The 18,238-nt window shown below is 45.7% G+C and overlaps 2 protein-coding genes across 2 annotated transcripts in view; one reads left to right on the forward strand and one right to left on the reverse strand.

Moving 5' to 3' along the window:
- Positions 1-9,739, reverse strand: part of AMMECR1 (AMMECR nuclear protein 1) — a 94,163-nt gene extending 84,424 nt beyond the window's left edge. The window contains exon 1 of the mRNA XM_063313330.1: positions 9,287-9,739. Within this exon, the coding sequence (XP_063169400.1) occupies positions 9,287-9,729 (443 nt within the window). The 5' untranslated portion in view covers positions 9,730-9,739. The remainder of the gene's footprint in view (positions 1-9,286) is intronic.
- Positions 1-18,238, forward strand: part of COL4A5 (collagen type IV alpha 5 chain) — a 669,904-nt gene that overhangs the window by 468,564 nt on the left and 183,102 nt on the right. The window lies entirely within an intron of this gene.

An 18,238-nucleotide genomic window follows, 5' to 3' on the forward strand; every position in this document is an offset into this window, starting at 1 on the left:
GTTTAGTATTCCTAAGCTCAGGTAGTTCTAAAACTCTTACTTTAAAAACATATTGAATCAAAATGACATAACTTTCCTACTTGGCTTTTCAAGGATCCATAAGCTCATACACCTAAATGGCAAGAACTCCTAAAGCCTTTCCTCAGATCTGGACTTACAGGATGGTTTAGTTCATTAAAACATACAGTCATAGATCAAACACAGAGAAGTTACGAAATAGATTACACAGCATCAAATAAAAGCCTCTGCCTGGGCAAGATACATCTTCTAACTGTCATAGCAATGATATAAAATTTGGCTACAGTTCTAGAAACTTCCTGATCCTGGTCATTTAGTAGGGAGTGCAGGATTGCCAAACAAGAGTGGTTTGAACAGTTAGTAATTAGAAGGGAGATTAACTCTGCCCTCCAAAAGTGGTAGACAGGAGATTTCAGAAGCACGGGTACTGCTGTCTTAAATTCAAAGTCTGAGCAAATACACAAACACTCTTGGTAAGGAATACCATTGTATCTACCCAACAGAAGCATTCAGGAGAAAGCATCCAGATATGCCAATGTGAAGGCCCTGTGGTGAGATGGGATGAATAGTAAGTCCTCCAATGGGAGGAAATGGGCGGGGACAAATTGGATAAACAAACAAACAAACGATACAGGTATTGGGGAAATGTAAAAGGGGGCTGTGTGAGTTCATTGTAGCAGAGATTAGAAGGGTTGGTCCTATTTCTTTGTAAAAAGACCCTGTTGGCCTTCAGGAATGTGGTGAAGACCTGGCTTTTTCCTCAGGCACTGGGGCCAGGTGGTTGGTGGATGAATGTAAATTTTATCAGGGCCTCAATGTTGTTTAGTGTTTTAAATTGTCTTTTTGGTGTACTTTCTTTTAATCCTGTTCACAGCTCAGAGTTCCTTCAGGTAGATGGGCAGTAACGTATATTTATTAAGTAAATAAATAAATTCCAACAACCTAAGAGATGGCTTTATACATGGACTTCACCAGATGGACAACACCGAAATCAGATTGACTACATCCTTTGCAGCCAAAGGTGGCGGACATCTATACAGTCAGTAAAAACAAGACCTGGAGCTGACTGTAGTTCAGATCACGAACTTCTTCTTGCACAATTTAGGATCAGACTAAGGAGATTAGGGAAGACCCACAGATCAGCTAGATATGAGCTCACTAATATTCCTAAGGAATATGCAGTGGAGGTGAAGAATCGATTTAAGGGACTGGACTTAGTAGATAAGGTCCCAGAAGAACTTTGGACAGACGTTCGCAACATTGTTCAGGAGGCAGCAACAAAATACATCCCAAAGAAAGAGAAAACCAAGAAGGCAAAATGGCTGTCTGCTGAGACACTAGAAGTAGCCCAAGAAAGAAGGAAACCAAAAGGCAACAGCGATAGGGGGAGATACGCCCAATTAAATGCAAAATTCCGGAGGTTAGCCAGAAGAGATAAGGAATTATTTTTAAACAAGCAATGCATGGAAGTGGAAGAAGACAGTAGAATAGGAAGGACAAGAGACCTCTTCCAGAAAATTAGAAACATCGGAGGCAAATTCCAGGCAAAAATGGGTATGATCAAAAACAAAGATGGCAAGGGCCTAACAGAAGAAGAAGAGATCAAGAAAAGGTGGCAAGAATATACAGAAGACCTGTATAGGAAGGATAACAATATCGGGGATAGCTTTGACGGTGTGGTCAGTGAGCTAGAGCCAGACATCTTGAAGAGTGAGGTTGCATGGGCCTTAAGAAGCATTGCTAATAACAAGGCAGCAGGAGATGACGGTATCCCAGCTGAACTGTTCAAAATCTTGCAAGATGATGCTGTCAAGGTAGTGCATGCTATATGCCAGCAAATTTGGAAAACACAAGAATGGCCATCAGATTGGAAAAAATCAACTTATATCCCCATGCCAAAAAAGGGAAACACTAAAGAATGTTCAAACTATCGAACAGTGGCACTCATTTCACATGCCAGTAAGGTAATGCTCAAGATCCTGCAAGGTAGACTTCAGCAATTCATGGAGCGAGAATTGCCAGATGTACAAGCTGGGTTTAGAAAAGGCAGAGGAACTCGGGACCAAATTGCCAATATCCGATGGATAATGGAAAAAGCCAGGGAGTTTCAGAAAAACATCTATTTCTGTTTTATTGACTATTCTAAAGCCTTTGACTGTGTGGACCATAACAAATTGTGGCACGCAAGGCTTTGAAACGGAGATGAGCACCGCCCCCTAGAGTCGGACACGACTGGACTTTACGTCAAGGGAAACCTTTACCTTTACTAGCAACAGTAAGAACAGACCACGGAACAACGGACTGGTTTAAGATTGGGAAAGGAGTACGGCAGGGCTGTATCCTCTCACCCTACCTATTCAACTTGTACGCAGAACACATCATGCGACATGCTGGGCTTGAGGAATCCAAGGCTGGAGTTAAAATTGCTGGAAGAAACATTAACAATCTCAGATATGCAGATGATACCACTTTGATGGCTGAAAGCAAAGAGGAACTGAGGAGCCTTATGATGAAGGTGAAAGAAGAAAGTGCAAAAGCTGGCTTGCAGCTAAACCTCCAAAAAACCAAGATGATGGCAGCCAGCTTGATTGATAACTGGCAAATAGAGGGAGAAAATGTAGAAGCAGTGAAAGACTTTGTATTTCTAGGTGCAAAGATTACTGCAGATGCTGACTGCAGTCAGGAAATCAGAAGACGCTTAATCCTTGGGAGAAGAGCAATGACAAATCTCGATAAAACAGTTAAGAGCAGAGACATCACACTGACAACAAAGGTCCGCATAGTTAAAGCAATGGTGTTCCCCGTAGTAACATATGGCTGCGAGAGCTGGACCATAAGGAAGGCTGAGAGAAGGAAGATCGATGCTTTTGAACTGGGGTGTTGGAGGAAAATTCTGAGAGTGCCTTGGACTGCAAGAAGATCAAACCAGTCCATCCTCCAGGAAATAAAGCCAGACTGCTCACTTGAGGGAATGATATTAAAGGCAAAACTGAAATACGTTGGCCACATAATGAGGAGACAGGACACCTTGGAGAAGATGCTGATGCTAGGGAGAGTGGAGGGCAAAAGGAAGAGGGGCCGACCAAGGGCAAGATGGATGGATGATATTCTAGAGGTGACGCACTCGTCCCTGGGGGAGCTGGGGGTGTTGACGACCGACAGGAAGCTCTGGCGTGAGCTGGTCCATGAAGTCATGAAGAGTCAGAAGCGACTAAACAAATAAACAACAACAAAAAATAAATAAATAAAACAAGATCTAAAATTCTCTGCTTGATCTCTTTCCAGGCCTCATCCAAGCCTAATATGGATACAGACTGGGGGGTGAGTCCACAATGACTCAGGTCATCCATTATTTGTGCATCTGTTTATCAGAACTAGTTGGATTAGAGATTCGCTTCCCCAAATTTGCTTAAGCCAATACTTCAACCATCACAGAGTTGTAATTGAGCCTCAACTGAGATACAGCTGAGTTCTACCCAGAGACAAGACCATCATGGGATGCACAATAAACATTGGCAACAGTCAATAGGGTGTTCCTGATAAAACCAAACCTTGGAGGGCTGTCAAGAAACACAGAGCGTCTGAGTTAGCCTAGGTGTTCTAACAGGGAGCCACTAGTGAGTTTCATAAGATAATTTTTTAATGGTATGAAAGGTGAAATGTACAGAAGGGAAGGCACATTAAGGTGGAATGCTATTTTGGCAACAAACAGATTGCAGGGAACTCTTTAATCATTTCCTTTCACTATTTTGCATCTGATTTCATACACACTAGGAAAGAACAGAAGACAATCCCCACCCCTCCTAATAAATGTATTCTTCCACTCTGCTTAGCTTTTGGATATTCCAAGAGGCATTGCCTAGTTCAGCATTTCTCAACCTTGGCAACTTTAAGAGAGGAGGACTTCAAGTCCCAGAATTCCCCAGTCCACCTCTCTTAAAGTTGCCAAGGTTGAGAAACGCTGGCCTATTTACTTCAGACTATACCTCTGAGCTCATAATAGGCTATTAACTTTTCCTTTCAGCCCCTGCCAGGATGCCTATGGAATTGCAACATATCCTGAAATGTGCCTGGAGAGGAGGAATAGCCAGAGAAGATTTGATAAAAAAGGGCAGACAACCACCTAAAGCTCATAGCCATGCAGCAGTCGAGCACCTCTGGGCTCCTTCAACTCTTCTAAAAATGCACAAAATGGAAGACCTAGCAAATGCCTGGTAAGGGATCATCTGTTTCAACCACAGAGACAGCATAAAGAATTGGGAAATTCACAGGAGCTAGAACTGCAGAATAAATGCGAGGAAGTAAGGGAGCATCCACCAACTGTATTTTCTAAGTGACAACACCACAAGACATGGACACACAACTTCACCCCTGAGCAGAAGGCACCCTGCCAAGCAGCTGCCATTCTCCAGAGAGCACTATACCATCCGCACATCCTAACACTCAGTATTTCAAAGCTACCGAAGGTCCCTTTGGTACATGTCCTTCACACTTTTCCAACATTTTTTAAAATTGTTTTATACATCAGCAAGCTTCAAGATCCCCTGCCACCAGTGATAGGTATCTCCTTTATCTTTCCCACCACCTTTGTTCCAACAACAAGATCCCCTGCCTTCCAGTTCAAGTTCACTATTAGAGGAAACAAATCTAACGTGCCCAGCCTGGCACAGGAGGGAGCATCAGCAATGAGGTCAATAAGCTGGATTAGGATAAGGCAACTAATGCACAGGGGGAAAAAAATGCTGAATATAAAATAGGGTTCCTATGTGATAAAAGAAAGGTACTGCATAAGAATTGCTGCAATATGGCAGTTGAAATTTTGTATGCTGCACAAAGATCGCAAGCACGCACATTACAGTAATTCAGAATAAATGTCTTCCTCCAGATTCAATGTTTCTGCCTAATCTCCCAATTAGAAACCAAAGTTTACTATTTTAGTGCAAACTAAAAGCTAGGTAAGATGCAATCCTGTCATTCTGCTTCTCTCCTGTTTGTAAGTCAGTTGCCCAAGGGATAACTAATATATTTATATTACCCAGATTGTGTCCTTAACCTAAATGCTGGTGAAAATCAGATGTCTTCATAAGAAGTGATGTATGGAAGCAGAATCTAATAACCATTAGAGCTGTGCTGCCCTTTGGGTTCCATCCCAAAAGGTATTTTGGAGACCACAAGAGAGCCAACTTTGCACCTGTCCGTGACTCTTTAAAGCAGCTGTGTCTTTCCCCACAATTGTACAGCTTGTTCCTAGGAAAAGACCCAGCTGTTTTAAGAAGCTGCAGACTGATGCTACATTCACACCTCCAAATAATCTGAAGCAACTTTTGGAACTGAAGAAAAGGGCTGCACAGAAAATCATGAACCTTTCTGTCAGAGCCAAGGGACACAGCAAGTTGAGAAATCACTAGGATGCTGGTAGACATCAATTTAGCTGTTAGCTTTGCAAAACTGCACAGGGTTACAAACATTTAGGGATGCATATTCCTCTATTTGTTCATTAGAAGTAAACTGTCAGCGTATGTAACTGTGCAAAAGGAAATTGTATTACGAGGAAGTACTTTCATGGCATTAATAATAAGGCAAATGCTTTAACATACCCAAGCACTTTTTAAAAACCAGGGCTTAAATCTCACATTTTTATAGTTACACAACAAACTGTCAACAAACCAAGAGAATATTTAAACCAATAAAACCAGTAAAAAGTGGGGTATAAATAGGCAAAGAAGTTGTCGGTGGATAAATCAGCAATTTTCAGGAAGTCTTTACACCAAGGTTGGGTCTCAGTCATTTCTTACCAGGGTTTTTTTTTAAAATTGTCAACTTACAGTGCTTACCATGGGAATTTAAGTCACAAATTTTGGACATTTTAGATAGTCCTGATTTGCTCATGGTTATCATGCTCAGGTTTCGTAACAAGAAAGAGTTGTTCAATCACTCTGCTTTACTATACAGCCTAAGGGTAACACTTTACCAGACAGCTTCTACAAGCAAAATAATATAAAAAGGCTCTTACTGACAAAAGCTGTCAACATATTTAGGAAAAATAAGAGGAACCATTCCCCCATTTCTAATTTAGGAGAAACAAGAGCAACCATTCTGGCAATTTAGTTTTCAAGGAGCCAACATGAAGTGGCTGGTTGTCACATGCAACGCACTGTATGGGTCAAAAGAGGCTCACCTACTCTAGAGACAGTATACAGGTAGTCCGTGTTTAACGACCACAATTGAGACTGGAATTTTTGTTGCTAAACAAAGCAGTCATTAAGTGAATCCGACCTGATTTTACCACCTTTTTTGCAGCAGTCATTAAGGGAATCGTTGCGGGCATTAAGAGAACCATGTGGTCATTAAGCTAATCACACGGTTCTCCTATGATTTTGCTTGCCAGAAACTGGCCGTGAAGGTCAAAAATGGTGAACACGTGACCACAGGCATAAATATGAACCGGTTGCCATGCACCCAAATCATGATCACATGACTGGGGGGCGCTGAAATGGTATTAAGTGTAAGGACTGGTCGTGAGTTGGTTTTTTCAGCACCGTTGTAAGTCCAAACCATCGCTAAATGAATGGTTGTTAAGCGAGGACTACCTGTATCACATCTTCTTGCAGAAGCAGCATCTTCTTGAAATGGCTAGCCTTGATGTCAAAGGTCCTCTTAGATCTTCCTCTCATTTGAGACCAAAGTAGCTTCTGGCATGGAACACCTTTCTTTAACTAAGCTGTGACTCTCCTGGACATGGATAGCCCAGACACGCTTCTCTATGTTCTCCTAACCTCCAGACCAGACTACCGGAACGCATAATATATGGGTTTGCCACTGAAGATTACCTACATACAAAGTTAGCTGCTAAATCAGCTCCTAAGATGGGCCGGCTGCTGGGACTGTATGTCACTCATGTATAAACTCTTACTGGTTCTTGTTCCACGTCTAAGCATTTGTCTGTGTTTAGGGGACGAGCAGCTGAGTTGCTGAAGGAATTCTTGTGTTCACCACTGCAATGCACGAAGGTCACCCTTCAGGCTCTCTGCTGGGGACGAGTATACGGGAACGTGATACGTCACTTTCCCAGCGGTGGTACCGCCATTTCCAGGACACTAGCTTGAACCCACTTTGCCAGGTGCCAAAAGGACAACCCAACAGAAAACCACTTCTACGCTGCAATCAAGAAAACTCCATGGACATGTCCATGGGGTTACCAAAAGACAAACTTGACTTGAGGGAGTTTTTGTTTTAATCCCATCCCAGCGCAGCTTTTCAAATTTAACCGCTTCTAGCTGTTTCCCCTGGGTCTGTAATTAACTTTTAGTTGTGAGCAGAGTACAGGGAAGAAACCGTACACCACCTTCGGTTTTTCAGTGGGAGGATAGAAGAAATAAAGAAATGTTGTAAGGGTTGGTTTGTCCTTGCATTATGCTGTTGTAAAAACTGCCCTGAAAAATGCACAGGGAGGACAGCACAGAATCTAAAATACAGATTCATGCAGAGGTTATCAATATGGTTTAGAACAGGATACTAACCCTGCTAGTAGTAAGCCACCATGAATCACAGTATTCTGGAAATCCTAATACAGGCAGTCCTTGCTTAACCACCCAATTGAGACTAGAATTTCAATTGCTAAACAAAGCAGTCATTAAGCAAATCTGACCCAATTTTATGACCTTTTTGTGGCGGTCGTTAAGCAAATCACCGTGGGCATTAAACGAACCACATGGTTGTTAAGCTAACCACACGGTTCCCCACTGATTTCGCTCGCCAGAAACTGGCTGGGAAGGTCAAAAATGGTGATCGTGGGACACTGCGACAGTCGTAAGTGCAAACTGGTTGCCATGCGCCCAAGTGTGAGGACCAGTCATAAGTTGTTTTTTTCAGCACCGTTGTAAGTCCAAACTGTCACAAAATGAATGGTTGTTAAGGGAGGACTACCTGTACTTTCATGTCCACATCTGCCAAGACAGCAGGGAGGGACTGGGGGGCCGGGGGGGGGGGGGACCAGCAAGTAAGAAGAGGGATGCTTTCTCTTTTTCATATCCCTTTTAACTCTCCACCGCAACCACTCTGTGATACAAACACAGACACACAAACACACACACACAGACATATATACTATGCTGGTTTGGGGTCTCAGTTCCTAACCGTGAGATCGTGCAGTAAGAACCAAGTTTTGAAACCGTCCAGGCAGGGAAAGCATTCGCTGAGAAAAACTGCCAGATGGATGAGTAGGATCAAGCCATTAATCACATTACCCAACTTTGGGAATACTCCGGGAACATCTATAATGCCAAATTCCCCAACCTGGTGGCCCCGGCTAGTCCTGCTGATCAGCATCAGCTAGGGAAGCAACCCCTGAGCGACCTGGCACCTCGAGGCAAAGGCTACCTCGTGGGCTGGAGCCAGGCTGTGCCAAGGGGCCAGAGAAAACCTGATGATGTAGGGCATCTCAAGGGACCACGTTCATTCAATGCCAAACTGTGCAGACCTACGGAGAGGACACTCTCCATGAAACCACGGAAAGGCTTTTTGAGTCTCCTACCAAAATATAAAACAATTGCTATGCAATTTATAGTTGCTGTGAAAATAATTATGGAAAATTACTGTGCAAACTTGGGCTCCACTTGAAAAGCTATGCAGAGGTGCCCCTAGACAGGAGTCCACCAGAAAATCTCTAGACCGAGATTAAAAAGAACCCTATCCTGGAAGATGGCCACAGCGCCGGAACCAAGAAAGGAATATGAATGGGAACATAAAGTCACGTCCGTTCTAGCTCCGCCAGACATTTCTGGAGGGCACCCCTGGCACAGGAGGACCACGGGCACTTGTGGGAGCCAGGTGAGAAGTTGCTGGGCACAGCGGGAAGAAGCCTTGTGGAGAAAGACCTGGAGCTGCCCCACCAAGTGCCCTGAACAGGTCCAGCCCAGCTGGGTGGGAGCTGCCCCACACGGGCCAACGGGCACCGAGCAGAGAGGGGCAAAATGGGGGGGGGCACCCAGGAAGCCCCTCAGGAGGAAATAAATCGGGGGGGGGTCTGTGCCAGCCTGGCATCTCAGGGCCAGAAAGGTCGGGGGAGCCTCCTTGGGGGGCCTTGCCGCTCTTTCGGGGGGCACCCACAGATGCGGCGGCGCCTCCTCCCCGCGGGGCCCCCCGGCCAGCAGCATCGTCCCCGAGGGGTGGGGGGGGGCAGGGCGACCCAGCGGCGGCTTCCCCAACGCGGCGCCCTCCCCGCGCCCGAGGGATGGGCCGTGTAGTCCGCGGGGCGGGGGGTACTTACTAGGGGTCGTTGGTGAAGCGGGGGCTGCGCGGGGGCTGGTAGCCGTAGAGGTGACAGTAGAGCACGTCGAAGCAGAAGCAGCACATCTCGGCCGACACCACCATCTTCCTGCAGCCGCCGGGCCCGGCGCCGGGGGAGCCCAGCAGCGCGGCGGGGCCGGGGAGGCCGGCGCCGGGGGCCCCTCCGCAGCCGGGCGGGCGCGGCGGCGGCGAGAGGGCGCAGCCGGGGGAGCCCCCCGCCAGCCCCCCGAGGCCGTTGAGGCGCGGGCCGCCCCCCGCCGCCGGCAGCGCCCCCGGCTCGCCGCAGCGGGCGCCCCCCCCGCCGCCGCCGCCCGGGCCGGCCGAGCCCGACGGGGGGGAGCTGGAGAGCTTCTGCTTCTTCACCCCGCAGCAGCCCGCCGCCATCTTGGAGCCGTCTCCCCCCACGCAGCGCTTCCGACCCATGGCGGGGGGGCCGCGCGGCCGCGCGGGGGCGGGGCGGGCGCCGGCCCCGCCTCCTGCCGGGGAAGCTCCGCCTGCGGGGAGGGAGGGAGGGCGAGGGAGAGCGGGCGGGGCGGGGCGGGGCGAGGGCGGGGCCGGAGGGAGGAGCGGGATTCGGGGAACGGGCGCAGGGGAGGGAGGGAGGGAGGAGGGGGATTCCGGGCGGAGATGGGGCGAGGGGCGAGGGAGGAGACGGGAAGGGGGGCGAAGTACGGGGGGGAGGGAATTATTTTGGGAAGGGGCGAGGGGAGGAGATCCCGGCCAAAGAGCAGGGGGAAGGACGGGGGGCAAGGAAGGAAGGAAGGAGGGGAATCCGGGGAAGGGGAGCAGGGACAGGAGGGGGTCCCCCGAAGTGGCGGGGAAAGGGGGCGGAGGGGAGGGAAGCACGGGGGTCGTGTCAAGAGAAGGGAGGGGCAGAGGAAGGGAAGGGCGAGAGGGGGGGTGAGAGGAGGAGCAAAGGGGACGCGGGGGGGGGGCAGCCAGGAGGGAAAGTGGTGGAGAAAAAAAAAAGCAGCGTTAGTAACTCGCAGTCCGCTCTCCCCCCCCGCGTCTCCTTTGACCATCCCCCTTGACCATTCCCCCCCCCCCGCCGTCTCCCAAACGACCACCTTCCCGCTCTCGGCCCGCGAGGGGGAACTCTCCGCAGAAGGCGCACGCGGGGGGGGGCTCTTACTCAGGATCCCGGTTTCACTGAGGATCTGCCCAGCGCCCCCCCCCCTGCAGAGCGCTGTCAAGACGCCCGTCTCAGCCCTTCCCGGGGCCCCGCCGGCTCGCCCCGGGCGGAGGAGTCCGCGGGGAGTCTGCGGGCGCGGAGCGGAGCGGAGCGGAGCCGGCGCGCCGCCCGACCCGCTCTCGCGCCGCCTGCCGAGGGGCGGCTGCCCGCGGCGGAGCACGCGAGCCTTGAGCGGCCCGACCGGCGCCGCCGAAAGCTTTAGCCTGGCGATTTACAAACCGGTCGGGTGGGAGCTAATTATATAATTAAACCTCGCCGCCTTCTGTCCACCCCTCCTGGCAGGATGTCCCCATTCTTTTCCGGGGATGCCCTTCCTGGCACAAGCCCTAGTTCTCCGTTTCCAGAGCCGCGGCCGCATCGTAAAGCCAGCCGGATTGCTCTAGGCATGAAGAAAAAAAAAAATAGATATATATAGATATACATACAGGTCTTTTAAAAAAAATTATTCAATCGTGTCTGATTCTCAGACTGCCTGGACAAGTCCCTGCAGTTTTCTTGGCAAGGTTTTTCGGAAGGGGCTTGCCACTGCCTCCTCCCCAGCATAGATAAGAGATCTTTCACAAGGTAGCACATGGAAGTAGCAGCTTCTAGCAGGGGTGGCTGGTCTCGCAAGATAAGCAGGGTTGGTCCTGGTTAGAACTTGGATGGGAGCCCTCTTCCAAGACAGACTGGAAAGCCAGGAGGAGGCAAGGCTAAACCCCTTCCATAGGCTGCACAGGGAGCTGTATAGGTCAGTGTTTGTCAACCTCGGCAACTTTAAGAGGTGTGGACTTCAACTCCCAGAATTCCCCAACTGGCCAGTTGCCCACTTGGAGAAACACTGATCTACAGGAATGTCTGCAATGCTTATATCTTACTCTGCTTCATTCCTACTCTGGAAGAACAGACTTGTATATGAGCATGCTTCTTTCGGAAGTCAAATCCTCCGCCACACCTAATGTTATCAAATACTTTATTATGTTTTGTAGTAGTTTGTCTTTTTGGCTTGTGGCAATCATTAAGGCTGATGATGGTGACAAAAAGTTGTCAAATCTCAAGTCTTGCCATAATGAATAGGTTACAGGGGCATCTGCAAAGGGGGGACAAAAGGGTCAGGATGGCAGTTACAACCATGTGACTGAATCTTCCCTGATTTTTAATGTGCATTTAACTCATGTTAGAAAGGGGCAGGGCTTCAATTGTGAAGTTGCAACCACCATCTTGACTTTTTTGACCCTCCTTGCTGATGCCCCTGTTAGAATATAGTACAACCCTGTTAGGTTTATCCTTCCAATGCAATATATAAGTCCAGGCAATTTTTTTTAATGTCTGGTTACCTATTTTTTTACCTTTGATCTGTGGATCTGGATATTTCATCACCCTCTTATGCATCTTACTCTACCTTAATTTATTCTTTTATGCTTCCCTTTATCTTTTTGCCTGTTTTGACTTTGGAACTTCCACTGCTATTGTTCTTTAGTCTCAGACCGTAAATAAGACTCAGAGTAGACCTGCAGTACATCAGTGTAGAAAAGACATCAAAGTCTCTGGAAGTCATATTCCCCCCCTAGGAGATTGCTCAGAATTTTAAAACTCATCACTCAGAGGAATGGAAAGGTCAACGGCAGAATCTGTAATTCTGTCTAAAGGTGGAAACGGTTGAGCTTTTCAGGTGGAATAGGAGAAGAATCTAGGCGTTCTTAAGGATCTGTAAACTAGAACAATTCCAGCAGAAGGCTAGGGAAGTGTTAGATGCTGTCACACAAATGCATGACTTTTTTGTTTAATAAATCTTCTAGGAACACGTCAATTTCAGGACATTCTGCAGACAGATTGAATTCACAGATTTTTTTTAAAAACCTCTGTTTATCCATTAAGCACCCCTTCGGCTATTTTGCGAGTCGTAAGAAGATGCCAAGTTATGAAATTAGTTGATTGGTGGGAAATGAACACACATCATCAATCCAAGATTTAAAATTTGGTGTAGCGGAGTGTGTCCAGTAAAGTCCTATAAACCAAAATTTTAGCTACCCTGAATGTTGTTTATGTTTATCAAATTGATGTCCAAAAATGTCTAAAGGACTTTTGAAATTGATTCTTGAAATGTTCTGGATCCATTAAATCACAAGTGTGCATTATTTACTTAAGAATATTCTTCAGTAATCAGCCAGAGGTCCAGCATGAAGCAGATTATGGATCTGAGTTGTACAGTGGCTGACTTTACAACCAGTGGTAAGTTAGGAATCGGTAATCATGGTTTATGGCATAGGCCACAGTGATTGGATTGACACAAAATACTAAGCCGCGTAACTTAGCACCACATATGAATCCCTATGGTTTGATGTGAAGAGAGAAAAGGCCCATATTGCAGTTGTTGTCATGTGTTACACAAAACCACCATGAGGGTGGGTTGCTTGCTTGTGGCTTAGCAGGTTGTGTGAATCAAGTCAAACGTGGTTTATCTGGCAAATCACCATTAAAATATAGCTTAGCACCATGGATGAACCAGGTCACTCTTTGCCTTTCTGATAAATTTGGATTTTAACATTCCTTCTTAGAGGAATAATACTAATACAGGGTTATCGCAGCAAGATTGACAACGGCTTCTGTTGAGCAACATGAAATCCATAAACCACATTAAAGATAATAATACTGTGTGTGCACTAAATATTATCCTATTAAATAAAACAGGGTAGGAATCACTTTTGAGCATTTGAGATCATTATTTGGTTGTAAGAGCAATGTGGGAAGAGGTAGAAATCTAGTTAGACAAGCTAGGATACTTCTTCAAACAACCTCAAAGGAACCGGGAAGGTCACATTAAGCTAGGACCGCCTTTCACCAACGCAGTTTTCAACCTCTGTGTTGATAGTACACCAATAAAATTAGCGACCTGGTAGACACACAGCTCTGTGTGTTTAAATGCAGTTTGCTGAAAGTACGGTTAACTGGATTCACACAAGGTGCCAAGCCATAAGGCATCATTACAGACCACAAGCCGAGCCCAAACCATAATCTGGCTCAGTGTGTTATGCAAAGCAAGCTATAGACAGGCTTACATACTGTAGTTCTAGTTTTGATTAATCATGGCTTATATCACATTTATTACAGCCCTAAGGCCAGACACATAAAACTATACAATAGCAACAATCTTTCATTAATACATAGATGTAAAAACCGAAGCAATTAATATGCTACGATCCAAAACTAATTAAGAATGAAAATTGCTTCTGTTTTTATATCTATGTATTAATGAAAGATCGTTGCTATTGTACAGTTTTATGTGTCTGGCCTTAGGGCTGTAATAAACATGATGATGATTACTCATGGCTCATAGGAATTGGGTCCCAAGAAAAGAATAAGCCCAAATGAAGCAAATCATGTGGCGGTTTAGCTCAAGGAGTGAGCCCAGCCTGAGTTTTGAAGGAAAAATGCCCCATTAACTGATTGAATTTTGGTGGGGTTTCATTTTACTGTTTATGATTCAAATCTGCCTCTTTGTGAAATAAATGGTGGCAGAGCAAAAATAAAATAAAATAGAAGTGTCTATGGAGCATACTGAATGAAAGATGGCAATCTAGTGCTGCATAGATTGTTGGGATTACCCTTCCCATGGTGCTTTGCCATGATAGCTTGGGTTGAAGGCAGCTGGGATCCAAGGTACCTGAAGGGAGCAAGGTTGCTAAACCAGGTTCCAGGAGATTATGTTCTTTAAATAATTTATACAGCCACCCATCTCACTGTAGTAACTCTAGGTGGTATATAAAGGGTTAAAAACCAGAAAATAACAACACAACTTATAAAACTGTATTTAAAAAAAACCAATGACGTCTGGACATCTGAGATTGTTATTTGGTTGTGAGACCCATGCGGGAAGAGGTAGAAAGCTAGTTAAAAACCAACCAACCTAAATCGTTCCACTTCAAATCGCTGAAACAGTAACTAAGCTATTTCTAAACCAACTTCTTGGCCCGAATGCCAGTGAGATGTAAGGCAGTCCAAACCATCGTTTCAATCGGATAAGCTGATCCTTCTCTTAATTCCGTCAACAACAATTGCAAAATTGTCAGCTTTTGTGGGATTTGTTTTTGTAATGGGTCAATATTTATTTATTTACCGGTGCGAAAAGCCTTCCCTATTCCCAAGACTCTGGACAGCTTAAATAAACAACTGTTAGAGCAATTATTTATTTTAAACACCATGATACTAAATTAATCTTTCAATGCTAAAACGGCCCCAGGACAGCTGTACTGTTCCAGATGCTCGTTTGAATGTACAGCATAAATAAACCCAAACGAACACTTGCTCCCAAGTGTGTATGTCTAGTTTCTGAGCAACCGAAGCAAATGCTGTGCCTCTGTTCGTAATATAAGGAGTTTAAAATGCAAGGCTGTGTATGCTCAGAGTATTATTTTTCTGCTCCATCAGGGTTGGCAAACTGGTTTTGGTTCTGCTGCTTGCAAAGCCTGTCGGTTTAGTTGTTCTTTGGGCTTATATCCTGCCTTTCCTCAAGGCAGAATTATGCATCTTCCTCCAATTTTCTCCATAATAGCAACCCTGGGAGTAAAAACGTTTGTTCTGAACTCCAGTAACACCCAAATGAGGAAACAGGGTTCCAGCGCTGGGCATTTACAAGGTGCCTTCTGACCCTGTGATTCACAACACAAGCCCTGCCTTTTTTACACGTGCCATGACGTTACCCTCAAACCCACAAGGAGCGGAGTTGGCATTGCAACGTTGTTGCCCGCATTTTGTCACTTGACCTTGACCTATATGGATGCCTTGCCTGTTGGGCTCAGCAAAAGTCATTGTTCCAACATTGCCCAGTGAGTTTCATGGCTGAGGATGGACTCCAGCACCTTAAGGCAGGGAGAAATATTACTCAGCCCCCAACCCTTGACATTACAGGTAGTCCTTGCTTAATGACCATTCATTTAGCGATGGTTTGGACTTACAATGGCACTATTTTATTGTAAACCACCCAAAGTCCCCATTGGGGGAGATGGGCGGTGATATAAATTTAATTAATAATAATAATAATAATAATAATAATAATAATAATAATAAAACCCAACTTGCAACTGGTCCTTGGACTTACGACCATCGCAGTGTCCCTGTGGTCACATGATTGCCATTTTCAACTTTTCTAACCAGCTTCCAGCAGGCAAAATTAATGGGGAACCGTGTGATTCACTTAACCACCACCACAAAAATGGTTGTAAAATTGGGTTAGATTTGCTTAACTACTGCAACCAAAATTCCAATCCCAATCATGCTCATTAAGCAAGGTCTGCCTATATCACACATTTGATGCGAAGTTCATCCTGTAGCATCATTTGGGTTCTGGCCTTACCTGCCCAACTTAGATAATTCACATCACAGGTGGGATGATGTCATGGTGTGTGTAATGTCATTGTTGCTGCTACCAGACACCTATTACTCTGCCTAACAGTAGGTTATTTGTTCAGAATAACCTGCCAAGTGAAATAAGGGTAAGATTTTCCCTCTCAGCCCAGCAGACTGACACCAACTTTCCATTTTCAAAGAAATGGTGCATTGTTGGAGTCCGGCTTGCAACGCAGGGGGTCAAAATTCTTGGCCGCAAGAGCCAAAATCTTACCTCACAGGGCAGGAAACTACAGCTGAAGCCTCAAACGATCAGAGCACTCTCTGATGCAATTGCAAAGAGAGTTGGGATACAGGAGGTGGTGGAAAATGGCTTGGGGTGGGGGGAGAAACACAGAGCTGTTCCAAAAAAAGTCGCACTACACCTTCGATGTAAAAAGGAAAAGAAGCACCAAAAACCACAACACAACTGGCACCATCCAACATCAACTCTCAGAAGCCTGTGGAACCATGCCCTCTTGGCAGATCTTGGCAAAACCATGATGGGTGGCCTTTGTCCTGTTCTTTCCACCTGTCTCAGCAAATTGCAGAGATGTCCGTTGCAGTCCACGGTGCTCTCAAAATGACAACGTAGGCATCAAGACGCTGTGGTGCTGATGGCGCAATGACATAAGGATGTCATGACACCTGAGATGCATGTGTGTAAATCACATCAGCTGCATCATGGTGCCGGCCTCATTTGTCTCCACCCTGCAGAAGCCCTTGCTCACAAATCCATACGATTGATTGGGGCCCCGTGGGACAGACGTATGGATATTTAGAAAATACTGCAGTAAGCTTCTCCAGGTTCATGGGAGAAGGCAGATATAAATCAGATTGTGAGCATAATGCATTTCGTGTCATTTGTTATTTATTAATTGCTTGGTCAGTCAAAAAGATACATCCAAGCAATCTTTAAGATTGTAATGGGGCATAAGGAAAAAATACTCTGGCTACATTCATGTACATACTAAACCATGATAGCTTAACTTTGGGTTATCCAGGAGGAATAGCCCCATGTTTATCCTGCTAGTAGCTGTAATAGTAGTGGTTCAGGTAGTCCTCATTTAGCAACCACAGTTGGGACCGGCAACTTGGTCATTAAATGAAGTGGTTGCTAAGTGAAACTGTGACTGTGCTTATGATCTGATTTAAGCTTTCCTTTGCTTTACAGACTTGTGAAGGTCATAAATGTGAGGATTGGGCATAAATACTTTTTATCACTGTTGTAACTGCAAATGGTCGCTAAAAGAGTCAGTCACTAAATGAGGACTACCTGTAGTTGTACTTTTCAGTCAATAAACAGATTATAGAAAATAAAATGAAAAACAATCAAAGGGAGGAAGAAGAGCATCCATAAATAATAGCGTGAGCTAGACCTGTTATCCTAAGTTGGAACACAATGTAAAGTTGACAACAAATTTCACAGCTTGTGATTTCAGTGTGCTGCTCTGTTAATAAAAGATGGATCAGACTTTCCTGTGTTCTTCCTGGTCTTTTAATGATCAGGGAAGTTACAACGTCAGGACATGAAATCCTGTAGAAAGAGCAGTACAGAAGTCCCTAGGCTGTAGGCTCAGATTCTTAAACTTCACAATGGTGTATTTACCAAGAAAAGGGGATGTTAGCATACTTTCTCTCTAATACTACAAAAACAGAATTAAATAGGTATGTTAATCCGCAGTCCGCAGAGGTTCCTCAATCTTTTCGAAGGTCTGTGTCTAGAACGTGGCTACTTTTAGATCAGGGAACGGGAAACGTCTTTCTTCCTATCTAAAGATCTACAACGTGCCATCTCTTCCAGTCCAGTTTGACTGTTGTCAACTTCCAGAAGGATCAATGAGTCTAAAGGACAATAGGGACTTTCTGTAAGAAATCTCTGAATGAAAGAAGACACGTCCTTTGGGTTCGCACAGCACATCCCAAAGGAGATCGAGGAGATCGTGATTCAGTACTGTATCTTATGGGAAGCCAATCCTCGCCTTAGCTGGTTGCAGGGGTATCCCAGAGCATGGTCAAAATAGTCAAGATGGCAGCTGTGACGATGCAATCAAAACTCTGTTTTTTACGTGCAGTGCACATAAAAGATGGCACAGGCAACCGCCATAAAAATGGGTGCCACCTTCACTTTTTTCATCGCACTGTAGGGATACCCCGGCTGGTTGTATGATAGGATTAATGAATTTAACTGCTAGCCAGACTGTCCATTCACAAATAGCAAATGCTCATAGCAGTGTTCCTCAATGTTGGCAACTTTAAGATGTGTCTCCTCACACTCACAGTTTTGTAGGCTAAGGGCCCAGGTGGGGTGAGGTTGCCTATGGACGTTGGCACGTCCCTAAAAATGCCAGGGTGTGGCTCCATTAGCCCGACAGC

This window comes from Candoia aspera, chromosome 12 (assembly GCF_035149785.1).
Source record: "Candoia aspera isolate rCanAsp1 chromosome 12, rCanAsp1.hap2, whole genome shotgun sequence".
Lineage (NCBI taxonomy): Eukaryota > Metazoa > Chordata > Lepidosauria > Squamata > Boidae > Candoia > Candoia aspera.